At 34.3% G+C, this 20,868-nt stretch overlaps 1 protein-coding gene across 9 annotated transcripts in view; it reads right to left on the bottom strand.

Moving 5' to 3' along the window:
* The window catches only part of bt (projectin protein bent), a 3,328,983-nt gene that overhangs the window by 2,476,965 nt on the left and 831,150 nt on the right, over positions 1-20,868 (bottom strand). For all 9 annotated transcript variants that reach the window (XM_067757812.1, XM_067757814.1, XM_067757820.1 and 6 more), the window contains one exon: positions 8,756-8,979. In XM_067757812.1, the coding sequence (XP_067613913.1) occupies positions 8,756-8,979 (224 nt within the window). The remainder of the gene's footprint in view (positions 1-8,755; positions 8,980-20,868) is intronic.

Here is a 20,868-nt window from a genome sequence, read left to right as displayed (position 1 = left end):
ATTTTATTGTTAAACATAAATTTTTTACATAATAGTGGTATAAAAAAGACATATAAGTATGTTCGCCATTCTCGTATTCCATATATAGTCCAGGCATATTAGCATTTCAGGTGGAATTCTTCCGGATCATAGCTTTCTTTGGTTTATGGAATTCTCCTACTTATGAACATGAAACGTTGAAAAAATAAACCAAAACTTTTTTGACAGCTGCTGCCATTCTCGAAATAATAAAAAAAACGGCAAAAAAATGCACTTTAAATGGCTGCAGTTCCAGTATGCTCTGGAAATTTTTGGTTTATTTTTGCCACGTTTCATGTTCATTAGTGGGAGAATTCCATAAACCAAAGAAAGCTATGGTCCGAAAGAGTTCCACCATTCATTGGTTTTTCGTCTAATATGCCTGGACTAATAAAAATTAAAAAAAAAAAAAAAATTGTAAAACTTATTTAAGTATATACGGGGTATTCCATCCCATTTCGACCAATTTTGAACCCGACCCCTTTAGAATTGGCTGAAAGTTTTTCTTCTTTTTCTAGCTTACGAAAGACGTTTTTCAGAAGTTTTTCAAATTTTTTCATCCAATTAAAAAAACACCGTTTTTATTTTCAAAATGCTATAACTTTTTCAAAAATTTACCTTTTGGGATCTTTTTTTTTTTAATTTGTTTTTAAATGTACTTTTCGGAAAAAATTCAAAAAAAATTTTAAAGTTTTTTTTGTAATTTTTCAATTTTTCGAGATTTTTTGAATTTCGCCCTTTTTTCTCATAAAAAACTTCAATAAATTCTGCAATCATCCCCACTAATCACGGAGTGGGCCGAGAATTTTTTTTTTTTTTTATTTAATTGAAAAAAAAACTTTAAAATTTTTTGGTATTTTTTCCGAAAAGTACATTTAAAAACATATTTTAAAAAAAATGATCCCAAACGGTAAATTTTTGAAAAAGTTATAGCATTTTGAAAAAAACACCGTTTTCCAAATCAAAATAAGTTTTAAATATTTTGAAAAAATATACAAAAAATACAAAAAAAATTTTCAAGTTTTTTTTTCAATTAAATAAAAAAAACAAAAAATTCTCGTCCCACTCCGGGATTAGTGGGGATGATTGCAGAATTGATTGAAGTTTTTTATGAGAAAAAAAGGGCGACATTCAAAAAATCTCGAAAAATTGAAAAATTACAAAAAAAAAATTTAAAATTTTTTTTGAATTTTTTCCGAAAAGTACATTTAAAAACAAATTAAAAAAAAAGATCCCAAAAGGTCAATTTTTGAAAAAGTTATAGCATTTTGAAAACAAAAACGGTGTTTTTTTAATTGGATGAAAAAATTTGAAAAACTTCTGAAAAACGTCTTTCGTAAGCTAGAAAAAGAAGAAAAACTTTCAGCCAATTCTAAAGGGGTCGGGTTCAAAATTGGTCGAAATGGGATGGAATACCCCGTATATACTTAAATAAGTTTTACAATTTTTTTTTTTTTTTAATTTTTATTAGTCCAGGCATATTAGACGAAAAACCAATGAATGGTGGAACTCTTTCGGACCATAGCTTTCTTTGGTTTATGGAATTCTCCCACGAAATTCGAAAATCTCGAAAAACTGAAAAATTACAAAACAAAAAACTTTAAAAATTTTTTTGAATTTTTTCCGAAAATTACATTTAAAAACAAATTAAAAAAAAAAAGATCCCAAACGGTAAATTTTTGAAAAAGTTATAGCATTTTGAAAACAAAAACGGTGTTTTTTTTTAAAAGTTCATAACTTTTTTTGAGTTGGATGAAAAATTTTGAAAAACTTCTGAAAAACGTCTTTCGTAAGCTAGAAAAAGAAGAAAAACTTTCAGCCAATTCTAAAGGGGTCGGGTTCAAAATTGGTCGAAATGGGATGGAATACCCCATACATATTATTTGAAAAAGCCGTAAAATATGTTAGTAAAACAAGACGCCTTAAAGAGCATTTAAAAGATTGTTAAAAGAAGTAAAGTATTATTAAAATGGTTGGCCAAAATGTATTATTTTTATTATTATTATTGCTATATATTATATATAGCGGGCATTATTCGCATAAGATTTTTCTCAAGTCTGATTACATAAGTATACTAATATAAGATCGCTGAATTAATTTCATTTATCACAAGATTTAAGTTAAAAATGTATGTATATTGGATGTGTTTAATAAATACAACCACTTTAGAGTCAACTTTAAAACAAGACTTTTACTTAAGGGTAAAACAACAGGGGATAGCGTAAACTTAACAGGATTTACTGCTGTTTTAACACGATCATGCAGTGTTAATTCAACATTAATTCCTGTTAGTTTAACCATAGGTATCATGTTAAATATCATGTAAAATCAACAATATTTTGGTGTAAAATCAACACTTTTCATAGTGTTAAATACACACTTTTAGTTAATGTTGAATTAACACTTTTTACAATAATTCCTGTTAATTTAACAGTAACCACCGTTTAAATATCATGTTGAATTAACCAAATTTTAGTGTTCAATCAATACTGTCCATAGTGTTCAATAAGCACTTTAAGTACATGTTGAATTAACACTTTTAACACGAAGATTACACTCTGCTTCGGTTCGAAAAATTTTAACACAGAAAGTGTTGATTCAACACGATTTTTTTTATGGGTGCAGAAAGAATAAATCTAGAAGAGTACTATTTGTGCGGGTGAAATGTGTAGGTGAGGAGGTGTTCACAGGATATAGTCCAAGAGATTCCATACATAGTTTCAAGCCGGAATCGTTAAGCAGGTTGCTGTTAAAATCCCCGGCTTTTATAATGTTACAGTAATTGCCTAGTAGTCGCTGAATAGATTCTGTGAAATCCAAAAAGTTAACTTGACGATTGGGACGGTATGCACATCCAATAAGGAGTTTACTATGAGCAGAAAATACTTCGACAAACACATATTCGACGGGGTCGGCCTCTCCAGAAACACAACGTAGTCTACAGGACAAGCTATTTTTTACATAAATTGCGACCCCATCGCCATGACCATAGCGATCAGCTCTGTACAGCTGGTAACCCTTTACACTCCACAATTCGTTACTGTGTCGAGACGTAAACCATGTTTCGGATACACAAAGAACGTCAATGGCAGAGCCTTCATAGAGATATCTAAATTCATCAATCTTTTTGCATAAACTTTGCGCATTTATGTGAATTATGTTCAGTCCGCTCGCTTGTCTGCATAGGACACGCAACATAGTAAAAATAGCGTCTTTGGAACTCATAACATTAAGAGATGACGAAGCCATAACAAGGACTTAAAAACAGAAAGCTGTAAATCACACAGTTGTACAACTCGCAGGAGAGTAAATATATACTTAAAGGGGAAATTATGGAGGAAAAGTACATAGGTGGATACAAACTAGACGTAAACGTACAATAGAATATGAATATATAGAAAATAAATTGTATGTAATTATTTATGAGCATCCTGGTGGTTGCCACAAGTATTCTGTCCTTCACGAAAGGATTGACCGCTATCTGGGTTAGTAAATTCAAGTTCTTTCAGTAAGTCCAAAGAGGATTTTCGGTTTTGGTGCTTTTAATGTAAACGAGGCCCCTTCTCGTGAACACGGAAATGATTTTTTCCCGTTTTTTAAGGCTAAGCGCATAGTTGAAAATCTCGTGATTAAGCCTAGTCAGTGGCTCGTTAATATAGATTCGCGCATCGGAGTTAATTCCCACACGCGACAGACGTAGCCCATCCTTGTTGTTTTGGCGCCTGTAATCGGCCACGGCTTTTATCAGCAAGTTCCTATAATTAGGGGATTGAAACTTCATGATAACAGAGGGGTCACCTTGGCTACCGGGAACATTACGGGCTCTAAATATGCCTCTGAGTGGGGGCGGTTGAATATTTAGAGCAAAACAGAGGTGGTTGTGGATATTATGAAGGTTTTCAGAATATAAACAAGGAATGCCGTGTACTCTGACTTCACGTGCAGCTGTACGATGTTCTTGGACGGACAGGGCCGCAGAGAGCGGAGCCGGGCCCCTGGGACAGTTCGAGTTTACTGGCCCCCCTAAAAAATAAACTCAATCCAGTAAAAGAAATAACATAACATATGTACATAAATTTTTCAATTCACATTGTAAATTTTATTTCATATAAAATAAGATTTACTGGAGCACTTACATGTGAAATGTTACATTTCATTGTTTGATTTGCTTACATTAACTTTTTCTAAACATGTACATTTTAAGAGCTTGAATCAGCCAAGGAAAACCTTCCGTGCTTTTTTGTCTGCGAATATGGAAATTACTGATTCAAAACTAATGCTGCGAGCAAGGCTGGACTCCAACGCCTATGTTCCAAGGCTTGTCAAGCGATTTTGGCTCATAGTAGAACGTAAAAAGTTTTCCACGCGAGACAATATACTAAAAGAAAGCTCCCCTTCAGCCACACTAACTGGAAGTCTGCAAAATATTCTTAATGCTATGCAGATGTTCAGAAATAATACTTCCATCTTCAAGTCATGAAATTTGTTCAGAAGTTGAAATGGTGGCAGCGAATCACATCCCAAATTTGCTAAGTGCATGGCTTTGAGATGAATGATTTCATTAATTTTTATCCGTAGAAATATCGATACCATAAATCGCGCAGAATGCCGCTGCCTTTTCTCTGAGCTCTTCTTCCTTCAGATCCTCATACTTCCACAAAAAACTTAATTTAATCGCAATGTCATTTACGGCTTCGAAACGTCTTGTCATGTTACCAATCAAGCAGTCCAAAAGAAAGTAAAAAACTTGCTGTTTGAATTGAGTTTGGGAACTACATTCAGGTGCTTCGCCAGATAATTCATCGAACTGGCGCTTTCTTATCTTCCTTCTTTTCTCTGCGAAGGTATTCACAACACCTATACTCCCTGCCACAACCTTATATTCTTGAAGTATGATCGACCATTAATCCCTGAACTTCTTCCAGTAATCAATCAGGCTACGTATATTGTCTGTTTCTACGCCCAGTGTGCCATTTCTAGCTTGCAGTACCAGATTTCGATGGGTGATTACCGTCAACACTTTGAGCCAAATGGAGGCTAAGAGGGTACACTCAAATTTCCCCATATATACTTCAATACCTTTCAAATCCGTTACTCTTTCTGAACTCAGATTCAAAAGCTTGATTTCATCAATAGCTTTCAATATTTGGGGATTGTGAGTTGAGAAAGGTTTCACACTATCCACACGAGCAGACCATCGTGTTTGTGACATGCTGTGCAAGGAGCAATTAGGTTTTTCCTTGATAATTCCATCTCTGAGGACTTGCGCTAAAGATATTATACAATTTCTGCATAATACCGAAAAATGTGATGACTTCTGCACAACATTCAGCAGTTTGCACTCCACATAAATTTAAACTATGACAAGCACAAGGTGCAAATATTGCCAGGGAGTTATCTCTCAGGATATGACTCTGCGCTCCTTTGTAATGACCACTCATATTACTGGCATTATCATACCCTACCCTACGCCAGTCATCCAGTGGAATATTGTGCTTTTTTAGAGTACTGCGAATCAGCTCAGCGATAGCTTCTCCTGTTTTTGCGTTACAATCGACAAACTCTAAGAAGCGTTCTTGGATGTTCCATTTTCCGGAGTCCCTGTCTAATAAAACATAACGCAATATAAAAACAGTCTGCTCAATATGCGCCGAATCAGGGGTTGCATCCACTATTACCGTGTAATACTTGACGGACCTTCTCTCGCTTTCTATCTTTCTAATTACTTGACTTTCACAGATTTCTATGAACTCATTTTGTATTACATCAAGCAAATAATGCGCTTGGAGACGATTCTTTTTCGATTGAGATTCCCTCACCTTCTCCAAATGGTCATGCAATAGGGTGTCATAATTGTTGATCAGTTCCAAAATACTAAGAAACTTCCAATTTTTTGGATTTCCGATCAATGAATTATCCCATCTAAATGCCAATCCTCTTTCTCCAAGAAATAAAACAACATCAAGAATTCTGCGAAGTATCTCTCTCCAGCGAGCTGCTTCATTTTTAAGGGTTTCCGCTAAGAGAAAATCCACTGAACTTGCATTTCGAATTCTATTTTCATATTGGCGCCAATCTATATATAGCACGTTTTATTATTTTGGCTATTTTCATGTTCAGGTATTTGGTCGTGCAACCTCTTCCAACCTTTTTCTTTAGAATAACCTGAAGATTTTGTCAGAGATGATTGGGTATTTTCGGAAATTTTGCTGAAAAGCCGGCATGGAAAACAAAAAGGCGCTTCTTTTGTTGCACTCCAAACGAGCCAATCACGCTTTACTTTTTCTCCGTTTTTTAGAGTAGTATGGAGTATGCTTTGAGGGAAATGGCGACCACTTAAGTCGTTGGGAAATTCGAAATGATATGGTTGAGGTCCCAGATTACAAGCCTCTTCAACCTGGCTACATTTTATTTCCGCGGACTCTATGCTACCATTGTCGAAAGAGCTCAGTACTTCTTTGGATTCACCGTCCACTGCCTTTGTATCTTGTACAGCACGTGTTTCGTGCTCAACGTTTGGATATGGCATATTATCTCTAGCAGCTATGAAAATGTCTGAAGAGGTGATTTCGTCTTTTACATCCTCAGCATTTGTAGGTTTCATACTGTCCCTAACACCTCTGGAAGGGCTTAAAGGCATGTTTTTGTCTACATCGGTGTTACTTACGCTAAAATTTAACTTATAGAGCGTTTGCTGTCCCTTTTTTTCTTCGGTTTCTTTGCGCTTTTTCTCAGCTCGTTTGGCTGCTCCCGATAAATGTTTATAATCCATTAGATATAGTTTATTCAAAATAAATGTTTGGTTAAATAAAATTTGTATATTACTGAAAAAAAAAAACGCACAGAATATTATATGATTATGTATTTCACATGCGAAGCTTGGTATTGTGTTTTCACCTGAAAAATTTTGCAAATTGCATAGAAATTATTTAAAATCACATTTTCAATATTTAGAATGAAAATTGTATTCCTGGCATCGTTTCCCATCATATTGAGTTCTTTTTACGCCTTTTTTCAAAACGTAGTATCCTTGGCAACATTTTTCGCCAACAAACCTTACACATACACAAATATATCGCCCATTTACTTCAACAGTAACACTTTCCAAAACACACAATTTTTCAAGGGAACTATTTTAAGATTTCAACAGACACATTGTTTCGAGACACTAAAGTTTAAAGTTGAGTACTTATTGTAATTTATGGATAGTAGGGTTATGGCCCGGCCATAAACAAACTCTTTGTTAATAAACAAATCTATACAAATATGAGTATAACTAAAAGTTAGAAAACAATTTCACTTTGAGCCTTTTGCTTCTAAACCCTTCATATATTGGGCGCGTAAAGCTAAAAATAAATTTTTATCTCAAGCCCTCAATTTTCCACGAATCATCAAGAATTTTTTACACAATATAAATCATGATGATTTTTTTTGCATTTAACTGTAAAATCGTGATTTTTGAGTTGTGACACTCTCGAAGTCCTTCATTTTTTCATTTCATTTATTTAATAGATTCTTACCTTTAAATTTTATAAATCAGTGCTTAGTATATGTCTTTAGAAGGCCCGTGAAGAATTACAACCAAAATTACATTCACAAATTAAAAAAATTACCAATAATTGCACCACTGACAAAAGAAATACGAAGTTTGCAACAATTAACGCGAAATTGACCTATGTAAGCTTATCCACGGCATAGACATATGTTTGCACAAATTTGCGAATCGCAAAACAAGTCAAGTATACTAACTTTTTCAAATTAATGCTCTATTTTATTATCAGCCTCTATTTACAGATGTCGCTGGCTTTTACAAAAATGAAAAAACAATACGACCAAACCGATAAGGGCATAGTTATAGTCGAGATAAAATGTTAAGTTAGTTGAAGCATTTTTGATAGATAGCGCTTATAAAATTATGTCAAAAACGTTTATCTAACTTAAAATCAAATTTTATTTCGACTATGACTATGCCCCATAGTATTTGATTGGATGCTTATGATTTCAGTTTAGTGATTTTCAATTTTAAAACAATTTTCTGTAGCAACAAAATATGTATGTATCTATGAAATCCTAGTTAGAGTACTGTCAATACTGCTTTGCCTTGCCGGGCCCGCAAAAGCCTTCCGGGCCCCAGGGCAATTACCCTGGCTGTCCCCCCCCCATCTCCAATTTAAATTTTACCGAATTTTCAAATTCAAAACAGTTTTTCCACAGCGAAGAATTGATTTTCATTTTTCAACGAATTTGATACGCAATTTTATGAATTAGCGCACACACTGAGAATAGTCATTTAACGAATTCTATTTCTATATTAGTTTTAAATGACTTCGAAAGGTTTTCCAATAATTCGCTCATATATTTTAATAAGTTATTTTGCATATAATTGGCTCAGACCAAAAAACAAAAAAAAAAATTGCGGGTTTTCGTTATTTAATATCTTGGTTTTTTTTTTTATTCCGGTTGAGCCCCAAAATTTTTAGTTTTTTTTTAATTATAAAATGTAAATTGGAAGTTTTATTTAATTATAAAAAGTTAATTTTACCGAAGAAAATTACCGATTTGATATTATATGGTTGTTCAACAATTTTTCTAATAAAACTAAACTGAAAAATATTTCATTTCTTCTTTTATACTTTAATTTTTTCACAACTGACTTCAATATACAACTCCTGAACGGGTTACTTTATTAATATCGAATCCCACATACATTTAGAAGAGTAAAATAACGAAAACTTACCTTAATTTCTAACGTCAATTCAAAAGTGTTTTCTGCGACGACCATTGATTTTATTTTAATCTTTTTAGTTTCAACGACTAGATGGCTACCCCTGTACCATTTAACTGTCGGTTCCGGTCTTGCTTTGCATTTGCATTTCATCGTTATAAGTGTGCCGGAATCGTTTGGAATAATACGAGGTTTTTCAATGAAAGATGGGGCGTATCCATTGGCATCATTGGAACCTGTAATGTTTGTAATTATATATACAATATACAAATTATAATTGATATTTAGCCGCTTTACTATTTCTTCAACAGATCGAAGATAATCCTGAAAAAATAGTGGGTGTTTTTTTTATCGCTTCTAAATTTTTCACGCTCCCTAATCCTCTATGACACTTCTTTATTTTCCGGTACCTTTTCTGTATTTTTCCTGTATTCTTTCTTCAATTTATTGTCGCCCTTCCTCCTAATACGGTTTCAGTACTGGTGTAAGTGTGTAAACTATATTCCAGAAAAAGAAAAAAATACAAGAAACACACTATATTTCGTTTTTTAATAACCTTGGTGGAATAACCAGGTGAAGTAAGCGTCAATGGTCTTGCTCTAAATTCTTCTTTGTTCTGCCATTCGACTATCTGAAATTTTTTCACTAATGTTGTCCCCAAAAAAGTGTTGCTTTTTGCATTTTTCAAAAGTAAAATATGCCACTTTTAATATTTTTTTTACATAAACTATTAGGTTAATATAGATGGCCCTTTACTGGATTTAATTAAAGAGATTTATCAATTGGGTATCTTTAGTGTTGGCTTCCATAAGTAAGACCGTTCTAAACTGTTACGTGCATATTGTTGATGTTTCCATTATATAAGTATGTTTAATTTGTTCCCCAAAAACTTGAAGCAGGTCTCTAATAAAACAAACTAATTGTATACATGCGCTACTGAAGACTTTCGGGAATGCTTTTGTCATTCCTACAACAAGAACCCCAAAATTGTCGTATTATACTTTATTTATGAAAACTTCGTTAAAACAATGGTATTCTAAATATACAGATACAAAAAATTTTAACTCACTGTTGCTGTTTTGCCATAAAAATCAGAACATCAGATGGGAGCAAGGTTGCCACTTTGGCCCCTTTATTTCAATTCTGGTCCTTCTTAGGCAGTAGCCTCGATTTAGGTATTTTTTTTTTTTCACTCAGGCAAAAATTCAAAATATTGCTCACAAAATTTGACACACATGCATTAACTCACATATATTTTTCAATTTCATTGCAATTCTTACCACAAAAATTGCTTAGTCAATAAAATGTAACAAGTTCTATAGGGGGACGCCCTTTCGAGATATCGACATTAAGGTGGACCAGGGGTGACTCTAGAATGTGTTTGTACGATATGGGTATGAAATGATATCAAATGAATATTTTAAAAGGGAGTGGCCCTTAGTTTTATATGTGAAGGAGTTTTCGAGATATCGACCAAAATGTGGAACAAGGTGACCCAGAACGTCATCTATCGGGTACCGCTAATTTATTTATATATGTAATACTATGGACAGTATTCCTGTCATGATTCCAACGGCCTTTGATTTCGCTCTGCAGAACTTTTTCATTTTCTTCTACTTAATATGGTAGGTGTCACACCCATTTTACAAAGTTTTTTCTAAATTTATATTTTTTGCTTCAAAAAACCAATCCAATCACCATCTTTCATCCCTTTTTCGCATTTGGTATAGATTTATGGCATATTTTTTTTCATTTTTCGATATCGAAAAAGTGGGTGCAGTCATAGTCGGATTTCGTCCATTTTTAATAACAGGATAAAGTGAGTTCAGATAAGTACGTGAACTAAGTTTAGTAAAGATTTTTGCTAAAGTTATCATGTTAACGGCCGAGCGGAAGGACAGACGCAAGGTGGGGTATTTGATCAATTTAGCTGGCCAAAAGTCGATTTTTTCAAAATATTCCAATTTTTTTTTAATATCTCCCTGGCATTCCCAGATGTCCACTGAATAGTATACATACTCAAAAACCCATCTGCAACGTCAACGTAGCTAACCTGCTCACATTTAAAGTTGTATAAAACTTATGTGAAGTTCAATGTATTTTGGATTAAAGAGCAATATACCCTTCTAACCTTAATACTTGTTCACTCGTTTAGCCTTAATGAAATCTAGTTACATTTTCTTTTAGGACAGGTAAATGTGTTTTTAATTCATATTTTAAAAATTTTACTTGTAATACTACTACTTTTCAAAATTAAATTTTTTAAAAACCTTGCAAACAAAAAGATATATCTTTTTTTCATGGCATACCATGTCAGTAATTTTTTGGCAATACATAAGCTTGTATTTGTTTCAAAGTTTAATAACAAAAACGGCTACGCATACCCACGATTTTTTGAGTTGTGATCAATTTTGTAAGAGTCTGATACCCTTTTTGGCAAAAGGTGGCAACCTTGTGAAGACATCCTCAGTCGCAACACCAAGGTCAAAAGTCGGTTAAGCCGTTTCCGAGAAGGTAGTGGAAAAAAGAAATATAAAAAAGAAGGTGAAGTGGCAACCATAAGTGGCAACCCTTCTTAAAAATTTAGATAGAAATGCGGAGTAAAATACTTTTCGTTTGATACACATATTGACATAAATATTTCATGTAATTCCAAAAAATGACCCCAGGTCCATACGAAACCGGGGGCCCGATCCATAATAATTCTGCGCGGAACACCATGAATTTACTGTCAAAGATTTCCTTTCATAACAATGAAGTGAGAGAACCACTTTTTGAACTGCCGTTTTAATTTTGACCAGCTAGAGTGATCAAATACCCAACCGTTAGATGGTCGACTGTTTATAAAATCTGGACGTGGCTTCAAACGATTTCGCCCATTTTAACAGAAAACAGTTATCGTCATAAAAGCTATGCCCTTACCAAATTTCACAAGGATTGGTAAATTTTTGTCCGACGTGTGGCATTAAAAGTATTCTAGACAAATTAAATGAAAAGGGGCGGAGCCACGTCCATTTTGAAATTTTCTTTTATTTTGTATTTATTTTTATGTTTTGCAACATATCATTAATGGACTTGAATGTTGACGTAATTTACTTATGATTTCTGCTTCTGGTTGGGCAGCCGTTAGGTTGCCATATTTGTTCTACAACTTAAATATACTTAAATTAATTGCTGCCAGTCTAGTGTGCTGCCAGTCAGAATATTCATAGTTCTGATGATATTCCACTCCTTTTTTTATACTTGCTGCCAGTCATTCGCCCGGATTAACATTGCCTTGTATATCCTATTACTATTTCGGTTAATTTTCAAATGCCTTGGAAAGAAATTGCTTTTATCCTTATTGACGTAGAGCTTTTTGCCATAGAAATGAATGGAATTAAATTGCTTTAATTTGCCATAGAGCTTCGATGGAGTTAATAGTTGTATCCTTTTTCGTGTTATTAAAAATGTTTGCCATGATGTGAATTTAACAAACGACAAAATTGGAATCTTGGCTATATTTATTTATTAATAATCCTGTTTAGGATTTTTCCAAAAAGATTTCAATATTTTACTAATTTCTAAACTGGCAGGATCTCTATCTAGTAAGATCGTTTTAGCAATTTGCTTTTTTAATAGCACTTTTGGATTCTTGTGATCAGACTGGCAGGATCGCAATGTACTAAACGAAACAAGTGAATTTGTTGGTAGAATCATATGTCTGTGATTAACCTTTATTCAATATATATACATATTTACACTAATACTTACTAAAATGTACATATTTCCTGTATGCGGAGTCAGCATATTACAGTGACCTATTTAGACACATGAGCACATATGGGGTATTCCATCCCATTTCGACCAATTTTGAACCCGACCCCTTTAGAATTGGCTGAACGTTTTTCTTCTTTTTCTAGCTTACGAAAGACGTTTTTCAGAAGTTTTTCAAATTTTTTCATCCAACTCAAAAAAGTTATGAATTTTTAAAAACACCGTTTTTGTTTTCAAAATGCTATACCTTTTTCAAAAATTGACCGTTTGGGATCTTTTTTTTTTACAATGTGTTTTTAAATGTACTTTTCGGAAAAAATTCAAAAAAAATTTTAGTTTTTTTTTTTGTAATTTTTCAGTTTTTCGAGATTTTTCGAATTTCGCCCTTTTTTTCTCATAAAAAAACTTCAATCAATTCTGCAATCATTCCCAATAATCCCGGAGTGGACCGAGAATTTTTTTTTTATTTAATTATAATTTTTTTTGTATTTTTTCCGAAAAATACATTTAAAAACATATTAAAAAAAATGACCCCAAACGGTCAATTTTTGAAAAAGTTATAGCATTTTGAAAAAAACACCGTTTTCCAACTCAAAATAATTTTTAAATATTTTGAAAAAACAGTGTTTCTTCAAAATGTTATAACTTTTTCAAAAATTGACCGTGTGGGATCATTTTTTTTTGTTTAATATGTTTTTGAATATACTTTTCGGAAAAAATATAAAAAAAATTTTAAGTTTTTTTTTTCAATTAAATAAAAAAAAAAAAAAATTCTCGGCTCACTCCGGGATTAGTGGGGATGATTGCAGAATTGATTGATGTTTTTTATGAGAAAAAAGGGCGAAATTCGAAAAATCTCGAAAAACTGAAAAGTTACAAAAAAAAATTTTTTAAATTTTTTGAATTCTTTCCGAAAAGTACTTTTAAAAACAAATTAAAAAAAACAAGATCCCAAACGGTCAATTTTTGAAAAAGGTTATAGCATTTTGAAAACAAAAACGGTGTTTTTTAAAAAATTCATAACTTTTTTTGAGTTGGATGAAAAAATTTGAAAAACTTCTGAAAAACGTCTTTCGTAAGCTAGAAAAAGAAGAAAAACTTTCAGCCAATTCTAAAGGGGTCGGGTTCAAAATTGGTCGAAATGGGATGGAATACCCCATATGTATGTATAATGAATTTGTCGATCAATGTGGCAAATAGACAAGAGTGCCAGTCAGCGTGACTAATTGACCGATGGAAACAAATATGTGCAAGCATGCATTAATTCATGCTGAGCTCGATTGGATATTTGGGTTATTAATATTTTGCTACATGTGTGGTCTTCATGTGTATAAATATGTAATGGACAATTGAATGCAGTGAAGGTGAAACGAATTCTAGGGCAATTTACAATATTCAATATTTGGTTAAAATTTGACTTATGTTTTTTTTTTTAGTGGACGTGTTCGTCATCAGATTTTGCTAATTTTTATTTAGAACACATATAGTAATAGGAGTAAAGTTTTGTCCAAATTTCTCATGATATCTTCAACGACTGCCAAATTACAGCTTGCAAATCTTTTAAATTACCTCATTTTAAAAGTGGGCGGTACCACGCCCATTGTCCAAAATTTTACTAGTTTTCTATTCTGCGTCATAAAGTCAAGTTTCATCGCTTTATCCGTCTTTAATAATGAATAATCGCACTTTTTCGAGTTTTCGAAATTTTCGATATCGAAAAAGTTATAGTTATAGCCCGATTTCGTTCATTTTAAAAAGCGACCTGGGATGATATCCAGGAACTTACATACCAAATTTCATTAAGATACCTCAAAATTTAGTCAAGTTATCGTATTTACGGACAGACGGACGGACATGGCTAAATTAATTTCTTTTTTCGCCCATATCTCGATTAGATTATGTCGTTACGGGATACCGTTATCGAACAAAATTAATATACTCTGTGAGCTCTTCTCAGCTGAGTATAATAATGACATTTCTCCTGGGAGATAGTTTATGCGAAGCATTAAAAGGAGAAATGTTGGATCTTGGGGCAAACACATTGTAATTAATTTTTGATGAAACAACGTACAATTTTCGTGATAGATTTTTATCACTTGTCGAGCTAAAAGAAATTATTTCAAGTAAACGCGTGTCTCTAAGAAATATGTATGTTAATTAACGAAATGACCGATGCCTTTTACAGTTTAACCTTGACTGATTTTTTAACAGAATGCATAATCAAAAATGGGTACAAGAAGTAATAAGTAATATATGCACATATGCATGTACATATATACATACACACATATGTTCATATCGTATATGGGATTCCCCGGGCCAGGGGTTTCTCAGGGGGGCCGCGATTAGAGGGACTAATATATTTTGCTTTAATTCAGGAGAGTCTTTAGTTGTTCCATGTGCAAATTTTAAGCCGAATTTCAAAAGCAACGAATATTGATAATGATTTTTCGTCTGGGCCTTCGAACAGTGAGGAGACAATAAAACATCAAACAAAAATGTATGCTTACATGAATCCGAAATCGTAAAGTTTTCGTGGTGACACTGATGAAGGTTCATCTTCAAAAAGTCTTCCAACAATACCACCAACTCTGTATCAAAGTCCATATTATTTAAACGACTTTGATATCGTACCGTGAATAAAGAATTTTTGCGATCTGAAGAAGTCAACGAAATAATTCGTCGAGGTCATCAAAAGTGTCCTGTTATTTTTCCTCGTGATTGTCATGACGAGGCATTTCCTACTTCGTTGTTAAACAGAATCTTGCCAAGTGGAGAGAAAGTGGAGCGTGACTGGTTAGTGTGGAGTGCCAGTAGCAATACTTTTTATTGCCTACCATGTCTTCTGTTAAGCACCAATGTTTTAAATCGACCTAAAATTGTTTGTCCTGGCGGATATTCCAAATTACAGATATGGAAGAAGCTATACGATAAACTGCCATCACACGAAAAAACTTAAGATCACATTAAATATTACGAGCCCGACCCGTGCGCATCTTGCGCAACCAATATAAAAGTCTCTTATCAAATATCAACAGAAATCAGCTGTTCTATTAACTTACAGTTGCGCTGCCATCTAGCGTACAATAGCAACTGCCTGTAATGCAGTGCAAATATTCACAATAGTGCCATAGTACAAATAGATTTCTTTGTGTGCTCACAATCGTTTATTTTTAACAAATTATTTTAATAAAATATAGCTAAACAAAAGCACTACTACCAAAATTGCCTAAAGCTGGCTAATAGCCCGAATCTCCATCTTTACAACCAACACTTTATTTATAGATTTGGATTCTAAATCAGATCGAAAAAGGGACCCGTACATAAACAGCAATTAGAAATAATATATACTAGCCGGACCCGTGCGCTTCTTGCGCAACAAAATACAAAACACGGGTCCGGCTAGTATAAATAAATTAGCGGTACCCGACAGATGATGTTCTGGGTCAAGCGGATCCACATTTTGTTCGATATCTCGAGAACGCCTTCACATATACAACTAAGGGCCACTCCCTTTTAAAACTCTCATTAATACCTTTAATTTGATACCAATATCGTACAAACACATTATAGAGTCATCCCTGGTCCACCTTTATGGCGATATCTCGAAAAGGCGTCCACCTATAAAACTAAGGCTCACTCCCTTTTAAATAATCATTAACACCTTTCATTTTATTCCCGTATCGTACAAACGCATTCTACAGTCACCCCTGGTCCGCCTTAATGGCGATATCTCGAAAAGGCGTCCACCTATAGAACTAAGGCTCACTCCCTTTTAAAATACTTATTAACACCTTTCATTTGATATCCATATCGTACAAAAACACATTCTGGAGTCGTCTCTGGTCCACCTTTATGGCGATATCCCGAAATGGCGTCCGCCTATAGAACTATGGCCCACTCCCTTTTAAAATACTCTTTAATACCTTCCATTTGATACCCGTGTCATACAAGCACATTCCAGGGTTACCCTAGGTTCATTTTACTACGAGGTGATGATGGCTAGTTGATTTTGAAATCCCAAACTGGGAGGCTAGGGTCTCGAGATATATCCCAAAACGGGGACCCGTTGCCCCTAGAATGTGTTTATACAATATGGATATCAAATAAAAGCTGCTGATGAGTGCTATAGTACAGGATAATTTTCATACAACTGGGGGGCTAGGGTCTCGAGATATATCTCAAAACGTGGACCCGGATACACTTAGAATGTGTTTTTATATTATGGGTATCAAATTGAAGCTGGTGATGTGTGCTATAATACAGAGTAAGTTTTACACCGCTGAGTGACTAGGGTCTCGACATATAGGCCAAAACATGGACCCGGATACCCCTAGAATGTGTGTGTATTATGGATATCAAATGAAAGCTGTTGCTGAGTGCTCTAAAGTTCATTGTGATATTCGATTTAGTCGCATCAACCTGGCAAAACTTATAAATATGCATGCGAAGCCGAAATAAAGACAAGAATTAATAATACCCACATACCTATTTAAATACGTCCTATTCGATTTGCCTGAAATTTCGTATATAAATTTGCTTATATTAGTATTTACGATGCTTTTTTCCGGCAAGTATACCAGAGAACGACTGGTACTGGGAATAGGACTAGGACTGGGACTGGGACTGAGACTGGGACCCGGAGTGGGACTGGGACTGAGACTTGGAATAGGACTGGAACAAAATACATACTGCCCTCTGGGATTGGAAATAAGAGATAAAGAAAAAGGAGAAAAACTTGAGAGAAGAGAAAAGAGAGAAGGAGACTGAGAAAGAGATAGAATGAGACGAAGATGGAGATGAAGCGAAAAAGACGGAGGGAGGAGTGAATAAAAAGATTAGGAAAAAGTGTAGAGGGGTAGGTCAGAGTTATACGGAAAAAGCTTATTAAAATGTATGCAGATAGGCCAAATTTAGGGCAGAACAACGTCTGCGAGGTCTGCTAGTTTTAAATAAAATTAAATAAACCAAAATTAAATAAATAGAAAATGAATCTGGCATTGAACCGACGACGTTTGCACGGTAGTTGAAGACTTAAGCCTCTGTGCCACTGATGTACAAAAGAAGTTGTTGTCAAATTCGCAATATAACATTGACATGGTTAGAACAGAAAGAAGATATGAAAACACAATGCAAATAGAACGTGTACCGTTAGGTTATTCCCCATCATTTTACTTTATGCTTATAGTCATACTTACATATATATAAATGCGTAATTATGTTTATACGCGTCAGAACTTTGCCTTATGATTTAATTAAAATCTTTGTGATTTTGTGTTCGAGGTTTTTTGATATTTTCTCAAAAAAGGTGTGGATATTTAGCCCCAAAAAAAGTGCGGGGATTTTGGTTATGGGATTTTAAATTTGGGGATTATGTATTTGGAATTTTTTTTACCTGGGGATTCTGTATTTGGGGATTTTTTTTGGGGATTTAGGGGCACTCCCGACGAGAAACGTTCCATCGCTTGTTACATTTTCACTAGCGTTATCGCTGGAGATTGAGCGTTTTTAGTAGAGCGAAATCGCAAGTGATGGAATGCTCAACAAAATAACCAAACAACTTTTTATTCACGTTGTGGCAGTGTAGAAAAAGCAACATGCATACATTAACTCATAAAATTTCATTATTAGAAAATAGCTATTTGTTACGAAAAAAATATTTAAAAAGTATACATAAGAAAAAAAAATATCAAGTGCATCCCATCGCGATTGTGGTTAACTGCATGATGCAAATTCCACAAACACTGCTTGTCACGTATCTTTTCAATAAAAACATCCATATTATTTCGCTAATTTCGCTCAACTAAATCAAAATATTTTCGTCGCTTTTGTCGCTTGTAATCGCTCAATTCACTCAATTCGCTTTACGCTAAATCGCTCTGTCATAAACATCTCCATATGCACTAATATAATTGATCGCTAACAGCGATTCTCGTCGCATCGCCCGATGCGATTACGCTCAATCATAAACTTAGCCTTATGTAGAACATTTTTATACTCTGTTGAGCAGAGCTCACATAGTATATTAACTTTGATTGGATAACGGTTGGTTGTACAGGTATAAAGGAGTCGAGATAGATATATACTTCCATATATCAAAATCATCAGGATCGAAAAAAAAATTGATTGAGCCATGTCCGTCCGTCCGTTAACACGATAACTTGAGTAAATTTTGAGGTATCTTTATGAAATTTGGTATGTAGGTTCCTGTGCACTCATCTCAGATCGCTATTTAAAATGAACGATATCGGACTATAACCACGCCCATTTTTTCGATATCGAAAATTTCAAAAACCGAAAAATGCGATAATTCATTACCAAAGACGGGCACAGTGATGAAACTTGGTAGGTGAGTTGAACTTATGACGCAGAATAGAAAATGAGTAAAATTTTGGACAATGGGCGTGGCACCGCTCACTTCTAAAAGAAGGTAATTTAAAAGTTTTGCAAGCTGTAATTTCGCAGTCGTTAAAGATATCATGATGAAATTTGGCAGGAACGTTACTCCTATTACTATATGTATGCTTAATAAAAATTAGCAAAATCGGAGAACGACCACGCCCACTTAAAAAAAAATTCTTTTAAAGTCAAATTTTAACAAAAAATGTAATATCTTTACAGTATATAAGTAAATTATGTCAACATTCAACTCCAGTAATGATATGGTGTAACAAAATACAAAAATAAAATAAAATTTCAAAATGGGCGTGGCTCCGCCCTTTTTCATTTAATTAGTCTAGAATACTTTTAATGCCATAAGTCGAACAAAAATTGACCAATCCTTGTGAAATTTGGTAATGGCATAGCTTCTGTGACGATAACTGTTTTCTGTGAAAATGGGTGAAATCGGTTGAAGCCACGACCAGTTTTTATACACAGTTAACCGCCTGACCTTCCGCTCGGCCCTTAACACGATAACTTGAGCAAAAATCGATATATCTTTACTAAACTTAGTTCGCGTACTTATCTCAACTCACTTTATCTTGGTATAAAAAATGGCCGAAATCGGACTATGACCACGCCCACTTTTTCGATATCGGAAATTACGAAAACTGAAAAAAATGCCATAATTCTATACCAAATATGAAAAAATGGATGAAACATTGCAATTGGATTGCTTTATTGACGCAAAACATAACTTTAGAAAAAAATTTTGTAAAATGGGTGTGACACCTACCATATTAAGTAGAAGAAAATGAAAAAGTTATGCAGGGCGAAATAAAAAACCATTGAAATCTTGGCAGAAATACTGTTCGTGGTATTACATATATAAATAAATTAGCGGTACCCGACAGATGATGTTCTGGGTCACCCTGGTCCACATTTTGGTCGATATCTCGAAAACGCCTTCATATATACAACTAAGGGCCACTCCCTTTTAAAACCCCCATTAATGCCTTGAATTTGATACCTATATCGTATAAACATATTCTAGAGTCACCCCTGGTCCACCTTTATGGCTATATATTGAAAAGGCGACCACCTATAGAACTAAGGCCCACTACCTTTTAAAAAGACTCACTAACACCTTTCATTTGATACCCATATCGTACAAACAAAGTCTAGAGTCACCCCACCTTTATAGCGATATCTCGAAAAGACTGCACCTATAGAACTAAGGCCCACTCCCTTTTAAAATACTCATTAACGCCTTTCGTTTGATACCCATATTGTACAAACGAATTCTAGAGTCACCCTTGGTCCACCTTTATGGCGATACCGCGAAAAGGCGACCTCCTATACAGCTACCACCACTCCCTTTTATAACCCTCATTAATACCTTTTATTTTATAGCCATATCGTACAAACACATTCTAGAGTCACCCCTGGTTCACCTTTATGGTGATATCTCAAAAAGGCGTCCACCTATAGAACTAAGGCCCACCCTCTTTTAAAATATTTATTAACCTCTTTCGTTTAATACCCATATTGTACAAACGCATTCTAGAGTCACCCCTGGTCCACCTTTATGGCGATATCTCGAAAAGGCGCCCCCTATAGAACTAAGGCCCACTCTCTTTTTAAATACTCATTAACCCCTTTCGTTTGATACCCATATCGTACAAACAAACTCTAGGGTCACCCCTGGTCCACCTTTATGGCGATATCTCGAAACGGCGTCCACCTATGGAACTAAGAATCACTCCCTTTTAAAATACTCATTAACACCTTTCATTTGATACCCATATCGTACAAACAAACTCTAGGGTCACCCCTGGTCCACCTTTATGGCGAAATCTCGAAACGGCGTCCACCTATGGAACTAAGAATCACTCCCTTTTAAAATACTCATTAACACCTTTCATTTGATACCCATATCGTACAAACAAATTCTAGAGTCAACCCTGGTCCACCTTTATGGCGATATC

Source organism: Eurosta solidaginis, chromosome X (assembly GCF_040869045.1).
Source record: "Eurosta solidaginis isolate ZX-2024a chromosome X, ASM4086904v1, whole genome shotgun sequence".
In the NCBI taxonomy this organism is placed as follows: domain Eukaryota; kingdom Metazoa; phylum Arthropoda; class Insecta; order Diptera; family Tephritidae; genus Eurosta; species Eurosta solidaginis.
This window is presented reverse-complemented; position numbering and strand designations above follow the sequence as displayed.